Source organism: Festucalex cinctus, chromosome 7 (genome assembly GCF_051991245.1).
Source record: "Festucalex cinctus isolate MCC-2025b chromosome 7, RoL_Fcin_1.0, whole genome shotgun sequence".
NCBI lineage: Eukaryota > Metazoa > Chordata > Actinopteri > Syngnathiformes > Syngnathidae > Festucalex > Festucalex cinctus.
Window position 1 is genome coordinate 229,675 of NC_135417.1, and position 15,199 is coordinate 244,873.

General features: G+C 39.2%; 1 protein-coding gene across 4 annotated transcripts in view; it reads right to left on the reverse strand.

The window, feature by feature from the left end:
- Nucleotides 1-15,199, reverse strand: part of mef2d (myocyte enhancer factor 2d) — an 85,136-nt gene that overhangs the window by 24,944 nt on the left and 44,993 nt on the right. For all 4 annotated transcript variants that reach the window (XM_077526421.1, XM_077526419.1, XM_077526420.1 and 1 more), the window contains exon 3: nt 9,650-9,853. In XM_077526421.1, the coding sequence (XP_077382547.1) occupies nt 9,650-9,853 (204 nt within the window). The remainder of the gene's footprint in view (nt 1-9,649; nt 9,854-15,199) is intronic.

The window sequence follows — 15,199 nt, forward strand, 5'->3', positions numbered from 1 at the left end:
ACAGTTTAATATTGTTACATCCCTAATATCAAGTCGCACATCCAAGATCCGAGTCCAGATTGAAACGCAGAACCTTTGACTGTGCAGTCTAAATGCCAAATAAATAAATAAATAAATAAATAAAATAACCACTAAACACTTGCACGTGTGCTGCCAGACTTGCGCTGCCTCACTCCTACACTGGAACCCGAGCAGGAAATGGAAAACATTTTGGCCTCAAGGAGGAGAAAACACACGACTCCGACCTGGAGTAACCTTGGACGGACAACTCAATTTGCACTCGCAGGTGCACTCGGCAACTCGGAATAAAGAAAGCTTCTCAATGACACCAACCAGAATCATCATCTATCCAAAGAGCGCTGATGTCAGCTGACACTGACGCTTTGGACCTGAACTCCAGCAAGCCAACACCGACTGGCACCTCATCAACGCAGCTGCTGATTGGTGCGAAAGCTGCGGCGTCAAACGCGAGCAGACAGGCGCACACGGAGGATTCCGACTCAACGCGATTTGACGCTAAGCTAAGAAGCTTTGTGGCCGACGGGAGGCACCGTGACCGGCCGGGAAATCTCCCGCTTTGGAAATCAATTAGCCGGATTGTGAATGAAAAAAAGTACATCTTTTCTTTTCAGGAATGTATAACATCAATTGGTTGTGTTCTTTTTAGGAAATGGAGGATACAACATCAATAATAAAATTCTATATTGTAAAAACAATAATAACGGCATTTGTTATTGCTTTGGTTCCATCCGAAGATCCCAGTTAGTCAATTTAAATCCCAGGCAACTTTTTTTTGTTTTTGTTTGTTTTTTTGTTAAGTCAAACATGAAGGCACAAGGTTATTAAAAAGAGGAAAATGAAAATCAAAAAACACCAACTAACATACGACATACATTTGGGGCAACAGACACGCACACATTCATTCAACAAACCGCCGCCACGTGTTCTGCCACCCGCACGTCATACAAAACACAAACACTGCACACGCGTGCGTGTCATGGATGGTTCATAAAATGGGCACCAACAGCGCGAGGCCACAATGAGAGCTCATGAACGGCGCGTGTCTTCTTTGAGGATGTCACCACACCGTGTCGGCAAATGGAGAGCTTGCACACACACAACACAAAAGCTGTTGTTCAACAGTTTGACTGTTGAAAAGAAAATGGCTGCACGATAAGGCAAAATTGTCCTATATTGATTTTCACAACGCTATAAGAAACTAGAGAGTAGGTAAAACTTTTATTAACATAGCTATGGAGTACATTTTTAAAACAAGATGAAAAACATGAACTTTTTTTTGGTCAAATTTGTACCATCATTCGGTCGGGTGGTTACACCGCTAGCTAGTAGCGGCTAAACCGCTAATGCTACATGTGTTGGCAGTACTGTGTTGACTCTGCTCACGTTCTCATTCTTTCCACTTTAATCACAAAACAAGTTTGGTGCATTGCCCGTTTTTGATCAACCGATCAGTTTCATTTGCTCCTTTTTGCTTTGAACATACCACCACAGGTGGTCAAAGCTTTGTATTTCATCAAACTGTCGCCGAGGCGACGCACTGTTGAGCAAGACTGAGGACACTGATTTTGATAGTCAAACTATCCGTGAAGCTGGCATCAGGCCAAAACGTAAGTTTGGTAAATTTCACATTTTTTCAAAAATTTATACTTTTGGTCAGTCCACAAGTGTGGATGCCATTTTTCGAAATTACAGCGATCCCTCACTATAACGCGGTTCACTTTTCACGGTCTCGCAGATTTTTTTAGTGCAACTTTGCATTCATTTTTTTTCCAGAGTAATGTACCTATTTTATAAAATCTATGAAGGTTCGAAAATTGTGAATGTTTAAATGAGAGAAATGTGAGAAAATGTAAATGCCTCAATGGGAAAAGTGTATAAACTGTGTGCTGGGGGGGTTATAAAGCCTTAAAACATTTATAATAAATGTAAAACATAAAGCTAAATACTTCGCGGATTTCATTTATTGCGGGTATTTTTTGGAATCTAACTCCAGCGGAAAAAGAGGAAACATTGACCAATCTAAATAGTTGAAAATTGCTTCTTCTCTTTGATGATGCAATGTTAATTCTTGGGGACAAAAAAAAATGTGAGGAATGTGAATATTGATGAAACCTAGCTATATTCTAATGCTAATTGCTGAAAAACGGAAAAAGATAGAAATATAATTTTTCCTTCCTGATTAAAGACGAGACTTTAATCTTTCTTTTCATAGGTTCCTTGTTTTTATAGCAATAGAACACAATATTCTGTGGGCCCTGCAAACTCAGTCAAAATCCAGTAAAATAGCCGTGAGTGAAAGGGGGTTTGTTTTCCAAATTGCAGCCTTTGCAATTTGAACATTGCATTCTACTACATTGCAACGTCGATATGAATTCGATTAATTGTCTACCCCTCCTCGCCACCACCTTTCTTAATCCCCGCCAACCCCACCGCCACCCTCCCATCTTCATCTTCCTCCATCCATCCATCTGCCTCCCTTCCTTTTCTCCTCGCTCGTCTATTCATCGGAGGCCTTTCCGCATTGTGCTCGCTCGCCTTGCCTTCCGCCGCTCTTTTCTCCTCCTTCTCTCGCCCTGATTGGGATCTGCAGCCGAGCGGATTAACACGTTGTGGCAGCGGAGGCAGCCCGCCCACACACGCACGCACATGCACACACACGCGCGCACCGCGTTCAGAGGCAGTGTGCCCATATGCGCTACCTCTCACTGGAGTGAAGGAATGTCGAGCCGTGTGACGAATACTGACACATGCACGCACGCACGCACGCCAAAGTGCTTCTAAGCATACAGTAGAGTGAGATGGTCGTATGCACTATGACCCGCACTAAGCAGAGTGTGTTCATGTGTAACTGCGTGCGCGCGGCGAGCCTGCGTGACTACATCCACACTTCATAATTTATAGTCAAAAGCACTCGCAGAGAGGCTCACGGAGGCACTGAGCGAGAAAGCGAGCGAGTGCATTTGGTGACCGGCCAATTATCCTCGCCGGCGTCCTCTGGCCGTAGATTAAGCCCAATGTAAATCGTATAATTAAGTCACGCCGTCCCAACCGGGTCGGGCCGGGCCGGGCTGACACAGTGACTTGAAAAAAAAAAAAAAAAAAGCTTCCAATGGCAGCTGCCCGGCGAATGTAACATCTCATCTCCGCTCTCGCTTAAGCTTTATCGATGTTAAGCTCCGAGGCTCGGCACTTCCTGTCAATTTGTCTTTTTTTTTTTTTTGAAGATGAGGACCTCGTTGCAGAGTCAGAAGAATTTTGACAACTTTGGGACGGTTCGGGTTCAGTTTCACCTTGATTTACAAGTTTAATTGATGGCTCGTAACCCAAAATACTCAAATTTCAAATCATCTTTTCTCACTCGAATGGAAATACCATTTATTTGTGTGTAAAGTGTATGCACCTTCGCCACCTGGGGGCAGTATAATACAGACATGCATTACACACAAAGAAGAGTTTCACAACTACTGCTGCTTAGTGAGTCACTTAGTTAGTCGTTCTTCATGGAGGATAAAAAATGTATGCCTGTGAGCTATTCTTTAGCCCATCTGTGGCATTTTTCAATTTATGTTAGCATTAAGCTAGTGGAGATTCCTATGTCAAAAGTAGCATGGTGGTTTTAAATACATTAGCACGCAATTCTTCGTTTTAGTTTTGACAGTAAACTTCAAGTGTGAGTGGCATAAACAGCGTGAAGCTCCTTTTTGAACTGCTGTTTGTTGTCATGTGTCACGCCGCCACAAGCCAGTGCTCATAGCTTTTTGTGAAAAAAAACAAAAAAAAAACACGTCAAGCAAAACAATGCCTTTGAAGCTAATATTGTTTGTTTTGTGACACCTCAAACTGTGAAAGTACAAAAACAAGACTTAATCATTTATTTTCAGATACACAACTAAGCAACGAGCCATCTACTAGCATCTGTTTGTCAATACACGTATGAAAAAGCTTGAATTTCACAGCTACCCTTTGAAAAACGTATATGACGACTATACTCGTCGTTGGCAGTAAATGGTTGGATTCCAGTTGAACGAGTTAAATGAAAAATAAGTTGTTTTTTTTAAATACAATTTTAATGTACAGACATGTCAAGTTAAAATTGAACGCAGAAAAATGAATTTTGAATCGCTACTGCCACCTGTGGCTCAAAAATGAAACTGCATTCCTGACTTGACTTGGCTTGACTTGACATACGCATGCATGATGTCACTTCCGCAGACTGAGGGTGGGAAATTCAAATCCGAATCTTGTTTAAAAACTATTTGTCAGAGGCTTGCAGGAGTTCCCATTATGACCAGCTAGGTGTTGTTAAAAAAAAAAAAGTTTCAGTCATAAATGGTCAAATAAAAAGGCTATTGTAAAGATATTTTTGGGAAATTGTTCCAAATGCAGCTTAAAGTGGTTTTGTTACAAATGGTTAGAACAGGGCTGTCAAACTCATATTAGCTCAGGGGCCGCATGGAGGACAATATATTACTAAGTGGGCCGAATCGGTAAAATCATGGTATATAACTTAAGAACAATTGCCGTCAATTATACGCAGATTTTTGAGATTTTTGGGCCAGCACTACATTACGTAGCTCAACTGTAATCTATTGTTTAAAATAATGACACGAATGCAATTGAAACGCGGCAACACTTTGCCTGTACGAGTTCTGCAGGTGTTAAATCTACCTGTTTTGCATCTATATTGTTCCCAGAATGCATTGTGTGGCACAGTTAATGAAGTTATAAGGACGTTAATCCCTGTCATATGTATTTATGTTACCAGTTATTGAATTTGTGTCGTATTTAACACGTTTATATTGGTCTATGATTTAAAAAAAAACAAAAAAAACCTTCTTTTTTTTTTAAATTTTATTTTATTTTTTTAAACAAACCATAACTTGCGTCCACGGCGATTCCGTGTACAAGTTATCATCTCATTCACTCTCACTCACTGTGAAATTACAAATTTATATATTTGATTGTGGCTGGCTGATTAATTGGTCAAACATTACAATTTTTTTTTTTTTTTTACTTTACAAAGTCATCTCGTGGACCGGATTAAACCCCTTTGCGGGCCTGATCTGGCCCGCGGGCCGTATGTTTGACACCGATGGGTTAGAATGTGATGACTTTTGATACTCATTTATTGACTTGTTCAATACTGTTAAAATGTAAGTTAAATAAAATTAAATTCTAAGTTACAATGATCTAATTCTATCACATGGTGTCTTTTTGTCACGTGTTGACACTTTTTATGAAACATTTTATTGTCATGTCTCGTCTGTCATGTATTGCTTGTCTCTATATTGTTATTTCCGCATATGTTGCAGTCTTGTATTGTTTTTATGTACAATAAAAAAAAAAGCACAAAAGAGATTGTTTCATTGTTTTTACATGTTCCTGGTACCGCCTGAAAAAACAATGAAGTCTTAATCACAATTTCCAGGATTTCCGATTGGTCAAAACTGGTTTCCAAATCCAGTTGAGCGGCAACCACCGATTGGCCGTAAAACGGGGAAATGACATTCAAAAGCGGCGTCACGTGAGGACAGGAGACGAGTACGAACTCTGAGGATTAACCAACCGCGACCAGACGACTAACACCCGCTTAACGAAGAGGTGGGCATCTGGAGGGGGACAACCGAGGACAAAGTCACTGAACGCGTCGTGCGTGCGTGGGGGGTCGCAGCAGCGGCATAGCATAATGTAGCATAGCTTCGCACTGGGGAGGGATGCTCCCGTGTAAAAGGATGCACACAAACACACAAGCGAGACGCACACCAAGCTTGAATATTGTATGAGACGCTCTCTGGGGCCACGGAGGAGCGTGCAAAACACACACACACACACACGCACAAATGAACGCAAGCATAAAGAGGAAGAAAGAGACAGCGCGACACGTACACACGTTGGGAAAAACAAACACACACACGTGTATGCACACAAACAGGACCAGTGGAGCTTGAGCTGATGTGGCCCGGAGCTGCCCAACGCCCTGCGACACACGCACGCGCGCACGCACACACGCATTTAAGAGCCATCTGCAGCTGCAGCCTACAGAAAGCTTTACTGCTGACACTCTGGGACAGAAAGATGGAAAAGACGTAGATTGGATGAGAAAAAATAAAAAGTCCAGATTTGGAGCAATCAATTAATGGATCAATAAGATTTTGGACTACACGCCTTAGTTCGCACTAATTGAGACATTTATGGACAATTATATAAAAATAGTCTTTTGTCAGGCCTCGCTCTCTGACAACTGGATGTTGGCCTGTTTTACTGACACTTCTCCAATTCCAACCCCACTCCTCTCCTGTAAACTATGGGCCCATCTTGTGGCACCTGAGTCAGCAAATAAGGCTCTACTGTATTATGGGTAGTGTTGTTCCGATACCGATACTTGTATCGGCAGAGGTGCCGATACTGCATTAAAACAGTGGTATCGGCATCGGTGACTACTCACAAGTAACATGCCGATACCATTAATTCCAACGCTAATATAGGATTTTGGATGCAGCATCTTACATTCACTGATATGTGACATGTTCACTGCATGCCAATCTAAGATATCCTATTGGCCCTTGAATGCTCTGAACCAATGGCAGGACAGCTTTTTTATGTTGAGGTTTATGTTGAGGGAAAAAAAAAACTTAGGTATCAGTATGGTATCGGTATCGGCCGATACTGCAAAGCTGGGTATCGGAATTGGTATCGGGGCCAAAAAACGGTGTCAGAACAACACTAATTATGGGATGTCTCTAAAGAGGATCCTGCAGGTGTTTTAAGGGGAGGGCTGCTCCATTATGGACACAATAATAATCCAATTTTTTGTTTTTTGCAATAATTGAAATCATGATCATTCAAATGATTATTTTTTTGGTATAAAACAAGGAAATGTTTAAGTATTTAAAAATTAACCAATTTAAAAAAATAGAAACACAAATTGAATTTATAATAATGTTTATTTATTTATTTATCTATTTATTTATTTATTTATGCTGGTAAAAACTTGAAGTTGGAGTGCAGCATGTGCACTGTGCAGTAGGATGATTAGTTTTTTGGTAAAAAACAAAAAACAAAAAAAACAAAAGCAAAAAAAAAAAACAGAAAAAAAAACAAGAAAATGTTTAAACTAGGGATGTCCCAATCACATTTTTTTGTGTCCAAGTCCAAACCGAGTCACCTGATTTTGAGGATCTGCCGATACTGAGTCCCGATCCGATTCCTCGGCAAAGTATTTAAGGAGGGAGAAAAAAAAAGTGCCTCCAATTTTTTTTTTCTTCCCATTTGAACAAAACCATCCAATAATTTCGGGGGTTTCCATCAGAAGTGCACAGAACAATAAATAAAACGTTTTCTTTGGCAATACGGTTACCTCTGGATGATTTTGTTGCTTTGTAGCCGCTATAATAATAATAATAATAATAATAATAATAATAATAATAATAAAAACAAAATTGCCAAAAATGAAATCCCCGATCATTTTCTCCCGATACCGATCAGCTGAAAATAACGTGATCGGGACATCCCTAGTTTAAACGTAAAAAAACAATAAACTATTGAGACAAAATTCTTTGAAACACTAATTATGCAAGTTCTTTTGGAAGAAACAAAATTTATTAAATTAGTTATTTCATTTTTTTTTTTTAAAAGGTCCAAATGTAACTCAAAAATTAGTATTAATATCATAATATTTTTTATTTTATTTTTTTACAATCATGCTGATTGTGTAATTGTGGAGTGTAATAATTTAAATTGTAATTTAATTTTGATAAATTGCACAGCCCTAGTAAGGGTATTTGTTTCCTTCCCTAATCTGCTAATCTGACAATTGTCACCATTACAGTTTCATATAATCATACCGTATGACGTTTTCCATTTTCATTCCTGCGGCAAACATAAAGGAAAAAAAATCCCCACAGATGCTTGCCAAAATCTTCCCAGATGACACGCCTTTACTTGCATTGGGTTCCCATCATAACACATACAAAACAAAAAATGAAAGTCAACTTTCACTCAGCTGGTTTGACTGCACCCGAACGATAATTGTCCATGACGTAGAAACTGGAACATTTAAAGCAATTATGGCCATTGTAGTTGTATAATAATCAAACAGAAAAACAAAAAAACACAAAAAAAAAGCTAAATAAAATAAATAAATATACATATCTTAAAGGGCCACAAATAATTTTCAATTTCAAAACAAATTGTCCTTGTTATTTAAAAAAAAATTGTAAACAAACACATAACACAAAACTGCGGCTTCACACTTGTGCCGATGTGTGTTAGTGTGGTTTTCTACGTTCAAAAGAATAACTAAATATAGACCGCGCAGGTAACCCAAACAGGCCAAATAATAATTCTAATTATTATGATCAAAGGTAAGGTTAGGGTAAGCGGAAAAGAAGAAAAGAAAAGGAAATACCCATTAATGATACTTTTAAGCTAGCAACGTTTACACAGTCACCGTAGCATTTCCTTTTTCCTGCTCTTATTCTGAAAGACAGAGTGCACGTCTTTCTGTAGCAAAAGTAGCTAAAAGCAATTGGTAATTTTCGCAAAATAACATCACATAATACACAAATTAAATACATTCTGGAACCACAACTTGGCCAATGCTAACAAAGCACTTATAAGTGTACTTGTGTGTCACTACTCATTTTGTCATTGATACATACAGCCAAATAAGATTTATAATCTGGTACACTACACATAAGCAACTTGAACTGAACCACTCGACTGAGAAATATATTAATGAACACAAAAGTAATACATGCTTAAGGCACCTAAATCATAGAGATGAAAATATTTTCCCTCACATTGAACGACTTGACTGATTGTGTTATCGTTGTCATGGAGACAAGTCCAGTCGACACGTGCCGACTCAACCAAAACAAAATGTGATGAAAAACATTTTTCATATCGGGCACGCCTGCTTAAGTGACTCACCACTTGAGGAACTGAGTGTGCCAATGTCGGTCAAGAGTTTTAGCTGTTTAAATTGAATTAGAAAATAATATTATTGTTGATAAACAAAGACTTGTGCCTTTGATACACTTTTCTATTTGCATGTCTATCAAATTCTGTATTATTGTTGTAGTTTATATATACATGTGTATAGTTTTTTAAATAAAAAATTGTTTACTGGGTGAAATTTTGCCCACTAATGATTAAAATATTACTTATAGAACACAGAGCACCGACACTCCTTGAAAGGTGGTGCAAATGAGACATGTCTGTCAATCAAAAGCTAAAAAAAAAAAAAATAATAATAATTCATAACAGAAAAAAATAGATCTGAACATAAAATCTGAAATTGACAAAAATAATATTATAAATTGATAAACTGGTTGAAAATTACATTGGAACATTGTATTAAACGTGTCAGGAAGAAATCTTGGTTTTTCTAAGTAAAATATATTGAACTTCCCACTATATCGTGGTTCATCATTCGCACCGCTGCTATGTTGTCGATGCTTAAGCAATGGTTTGTTATGGGTTTTTGAAGTATTTAAAAAAAAAAAGAAGACATTTTCATGTCCAACTGTATCTCACAGTCTGCACCAGCCTAATGACAGTAAAGCGTCATCGTTTGTTGTTTTGTTTTGTCTGAATCAAATGTGCGGTCTCTCTCTCGACACGTTACCTCGATGATGTCCGCGTTGGTCCGGCTCTCGTGCGGCTCGTTGTATTCGGTGTACTTGAGCAGCACCTTGTCCATGTCGGTGCTGGCGTACTGGAACAGCTTGTTGGAGTGGTTGAAGATGATGAGGGCAATCTCGCAGTCGCACAGCACGCTCAGTTCGTACGCCTTCTTCATCAGGCCGAACTTTCTCTTGGTGAAGGTCACCTTGTGCGACGGGAGGACAACATGGAAAGTTGAGAGGTGCGCTGAGGATTTCCATTTCATCTACACAAGATATTTGGCTGGTTTAAACCAATATAAGCAGATTTCCTTTGTGTTTTCAGACTTGGCTTTTTGAGACTTTTTTGTGGGTCTACACATGCCTACTAAATTTCATTATATTATGTTTAGGGATGTCAAAATTAGTGGGTTTAATTTTGAGTTACTTTAAAGTTCCTTTAACGCCGTTATTTTTATTTATTTTTTTAACATGTGATTAATGACCGCCCCTTATTTGGAAAGTCTGTACTGGGGGAATTCCAGTTGCAACACAGCATAGACGTCCACGTCAAAATTTAGCTGTAATAAATGTAATAATAATGCATATATTTGTACTCAAGTTGTATTTTACAATTGTAAAAATGTGCAGAATTAACAAGTTACTTCATGTTAAAGATTCGATAACTCTTAATATGAAAAGAAAAATGCACTGAGCTGTCACCATTTTACAAATGCAATTATGCCATCTAGTGGCAGAAACATGACCTCAACACAAATCAATATCACACTAGTTTTTTTTTTACAGTACTGTATACTTTTACAGTACAATTTTTTTTTAATTTCAACTCAATTTCACGAATTACTATGAAAATAAATTACTCTATCAATGACTAAAATATGCAGCCATATTGCTAATGTTTAATGTTTTTTTCCCCCCCGCTTTATGTTAACAAGAGTATGAAAACTAAGGAAAAAAATTGTACATTTTTTTGTACATTTATCACAGATCTAAAATTTGCAATTAATTGTGAGTTAACCTTTAAAGTTGTGCAATTAATTTTGATTAAAAAAAATACATATACATAATAGCCTTTTTATGTTCAACAAACCTTTGGGGTGAATTTTCAAAAATGAAAATTTTGAAAAAAAATTGAGAAAGCACAGGTCAATCTATTTTTTTAAATTCATTTTATGTTAAAATAGCCAACTTCCTGTGTTTTCAATGGCATAGGTTGAGAATTTGTGCAATTCTGCCAATGATAGACATGCCAAACGAATTTACAGAACTTTTGGAAACTTCTACACGGCGCTACCAAGAGTAACAAACTCTTCATGCATCCAGACACAATGAGCAAAACTAATGTTTTGCAATGTAGCCTCATTCTGAATACAAATGTGGTAGCAAAGCAAAACATCTACACCAACCAAATGACATGTTGTGAAGTTCAACTGGCGTCAAGGGCAGAATTTTCCAGAAATTCTGGTGGCGGTAGAGGGACAATTTAGACCAGTCACTCCGAAATGCTATCAAATGTTGGCCATTGGTACAGCAGTGGTCGCTATAGAAACCCCGTGTGACAGGCCATCCGTGTCCGGACTCAATATTACAATGTGGGCCAAATGGCCTGATTGACAGGCCGAATACTGTAAAGCTTTATCTACACGCGCTCAGGCGGGATTGCAGATGATCCCGACAGGTCTTGTTTACTCTCGATTTAACGGGAAGTACAATTTCAACACTTTTAATCACACTTCGGCTGTTTCCATTACGCCATTCATTGCATCAGATTGCATTAAAGGGAGGGGAGGGCGGCTGTTTTTAGGCAACAGACTTGAGGACCGGCTGGCCAAACATGCTTCTCGTCTGCTGTCACGTTGACTATCCTCGTCACTTTCACACTCTGCCATGCTCTTTTCCATGCCCGCCCTCTCTCTTTCCCTTACATTCACACACACACACACACATTTGTGTGAGTGCTCAGAAGATGATTGTAAGTGATAGATGTGAGCGAGGAGTGCTGGTTTGCTTGAAAAAAATATTTCAGACAACCGACAGAGGTATGCTGATTTGGCTTTGTTTAGACAAAACAAGAAAATGCATTTCCACTGATTTTGACACCCAAGTAGTCAAACAGCTGCGGTGTTCCACAAGGCTCCGTCTTAAGCCTCTTCCTGATCCAGAAACGGAAGCTCTTTCTATAATGACTAGCGTTGGGCACCAAACTCGATCCCACCCTTGTGTACTTATACATCTGATGCCTACCTGTTCAAATAAAAGAACACATTTTGGTTATTCACTTCAGAGCCATGAAACAATTTGCATCTTGACTGGACTTTGGTTATTGTATCTCTCACAAAAGTGATTGCACCACTCACTATTGTTTATTGTAAAATGTTAAAGAAAAAAGTGTTTACTGTCGCAAAATGACTAAACAGTACAGCCTACTGTCAACGTTGTCAACAAAAGTGACTTTTTGTGCCACGATGAACCATATTGAACTTTTTAACCAGGAGGAGAGTGTGAGAGTGACACCACCTCATTTAAAACACCTGCTCCCCATTTACAGCTGAAACTTTGTAATGCTAATGAGTTACATTACACCGGGGAGAGAAAATGGATGTTTGGTCTCAATTTGAAGATGTTGTTTAAACATAACCAGTTGAACTTGTGCTTTTCTAGCCCAAGGACGATTGAACTGTATTTCAACATATAGCATTAAAACCACAAAACTCACATTTAGTTAATATCCAGCATTGTTCCTGAGAACTGCTTCATTTTTGGGTAGCTGCTTTTCCAGATCAATGGACTGACTGTATATGGTCATTACAGCATTCAAATGAGTTTTGGTTGAATCAGTTATTCGGTCCATTCCCAACACTGTCCATCACAATGTGTCTGTGTGCATTCACAAATGTACTTTGGGATGAGCTTCAGGTGAGGTTAAGTTAAGATGACTTTTGAGGAAATGAGTATGTCAACATGTCAGTGTGTGTGTGTGTGCGTGTGATATGTAGATGGGCATGGAGATAAAGATGAGTGCTGGGGGGAGGGGGAGGGAAGCGGAGGTGGGTGAGATGATGGCAGCGCCGTGCTGATGAGGTGGTAAACGGGTTGGGTGAGGGTGCGGGAGTGGGGGTTGCGACGCGGAGGGGAAGCGGTTGCCCGTGGATACGACCCCGATATAATTTGATTTGTGGCAGCAGGAAGCGACGAGAGAACGAGGGCGAAAGTGGAGGCGGAGGAGGAGTGAGAAGGAGGCATGACAGATGCTGCAACATGTCAGAGCAGCGCAGGGATAGAAGGATGACAGAGGAGAAGGGGGTGAAAGGAGGACCTCACACCGAGTTGCTTCCGCTCTCGATTCCTTTATCTTATCCTCTCGTCTCTGTCTTTACTCGCCATCGATGCTTGGCTAACAGCTACAAGGTCTCACATTCATATTACCGTCATCATAAAACTCATTCATTTGCTGTAATCACACAGAGAGGAAGGTCATTCGGAGACTGGAAAAGCAGCTGACAGTTGTCACAAGTTAGTGGACTTAATGCAGTTCACATCATTTATATAGCCATCCATCCATCCAATCCATCCAATCCATCCATCCATCTAAATACGTAGATGGCTATCTATCTAGTTAGCTAAATACGTAGATGGCTATCTATCTAGTTAGCTAAATACGTAGATAGCTACCTAGCTAGCTAGCTAAACACGTAGATGGCTATCTAGCTAGCTAGCTAAACACGTAGATGGCTATCTAGCTACCTAGCTAGCTAGCTAAACACGTAGATGGCTATCTAGCTACCTAGCTAGCTAGCTAAACACGTAGATGACTATCTAGCTAGCTAGCTAGCCACAGATTAGATAGATAGATAGATAGATAAGATAGATGATTACAGTGAAAGATTATATATCTATCTTACAAAGTAAAAGATTTCTATCTATACCTACATAGATTTATGGATTTATCCATCTTACAAGTGAAAGATCTCTATATATCATCTATCTATTGAAATATTTCAATTTGTTGCATCAAATATATCTATAACTCTATCTCTCCTTTCCCCTTTTTTTAAAACAAACAACAACAAAACAAAACTAAGTAGGATACTTTGCTTCTCTCAGGTTCGATCCAGGACAAACTAGCTGGACGTATGCGAGGTGAAGAGCAGGTAACCAATGGCAACGGAAGAAAGCGAAGAGAATGGAGTGGTTTTTTTTTTCTTTTAAAGTACGTTTGTGCATGCGAGTGTCTTGGCAGGGTTCTGCTCGCGTGGCAGATGGACGAGGAAAACTACCACTGAGAGCCGCCACGGACTCTCGTCGTTTTGCCGTAGCCAACGGCTCGCTCGCGTTTGTTAGCTCGCGCGCAGGGCTGGAACAACAACAACAATAACACGCTCACGGCCACCATGGCAACCGGCGTGGATGAAATGATGACTTGAATGGGCTGTTGAAATAAATGTGATGGTTTTTATTTTTGAAGCTAATAAGTGAAGAAGAAAAAAATAATGACCGCCAATAATGGCGGATGTCTTGTGTCTTTTAATTTAAAGTATGGCTTCTTTAGAATTTTTTGTGTCTACTCATGATAGACATTTTTACCAAATTTCATGTTGCTAAGCGAAATGAGCCTCAGGGGCTTTATTTAAAAAAAATAAAATAAAAATAAAAAAGTCAACAATGAACGACATGAGTCATCAAACTTTGCCACCCATGAAAACTCATTTTTTTCCACAATTTAAGGTTGTCCATTGTCTGTATACGTGCTTCAAATTTGGTAGCAATCTGACAAAATTTCTAGGACACATTTGCATGGCCAAAGTTACCACTGAATGGCTACTACAAACCAAAATGGCTTAAAAAAAAACTTCCAAGTCAATTTTTGGTGGTCAGACATTTTATACCAAAGCTGAGAGGTTGGCATAGGACGAATATCACATTTGGCCAGTGCATCGCTGTAAAACATTTTTCTTTCCAAAATGTCAATACTGGCTTAAAAAAAAAAGAAAAAAAAAAAGAGCAGTGCTTCACAGTGTGAGTAATGCTTGAAAGGAGAGGAGAGAGAAGAAGAAGAAATGTGCAATTGGAGATACTGTCATGGCCCACACTCACACGGGCTATTTGTTTTGTGGAGCTTATGGAAACATCTCCCCAATCAACATGTGGGAGGGTGACGAGCGCTCATGTTCTCTGACATCTATTTGATTTCCTTTCATTGGCGTCGCTCTTCATTAAGCTTCAAAAGAAGACTTTTTTTTATAAACGAGCACCAGCATATCGACGTGTGTCCTTTAAGAGAATGTCTTGAAGAGGGATGGGCAAGTACTGGGACTGCACAATATATCAATAAAATATCGATATCGCGATATTGGTCTATGCAATAAGCATATCGCAAAGACATGCAATAAGTTTGATATGGAATTTTACGCTTTTATCTGAATTTGACCAGTCAGACTGTCAGGTTTACCTGTTTGACATTTATTAAACATGACAAAAAAAAGGAGAGAAGACACTCAGTTCAAAGCTCGGAAAGAGGAGAGGAATTGACTGATACAATCCAACTACTGCAC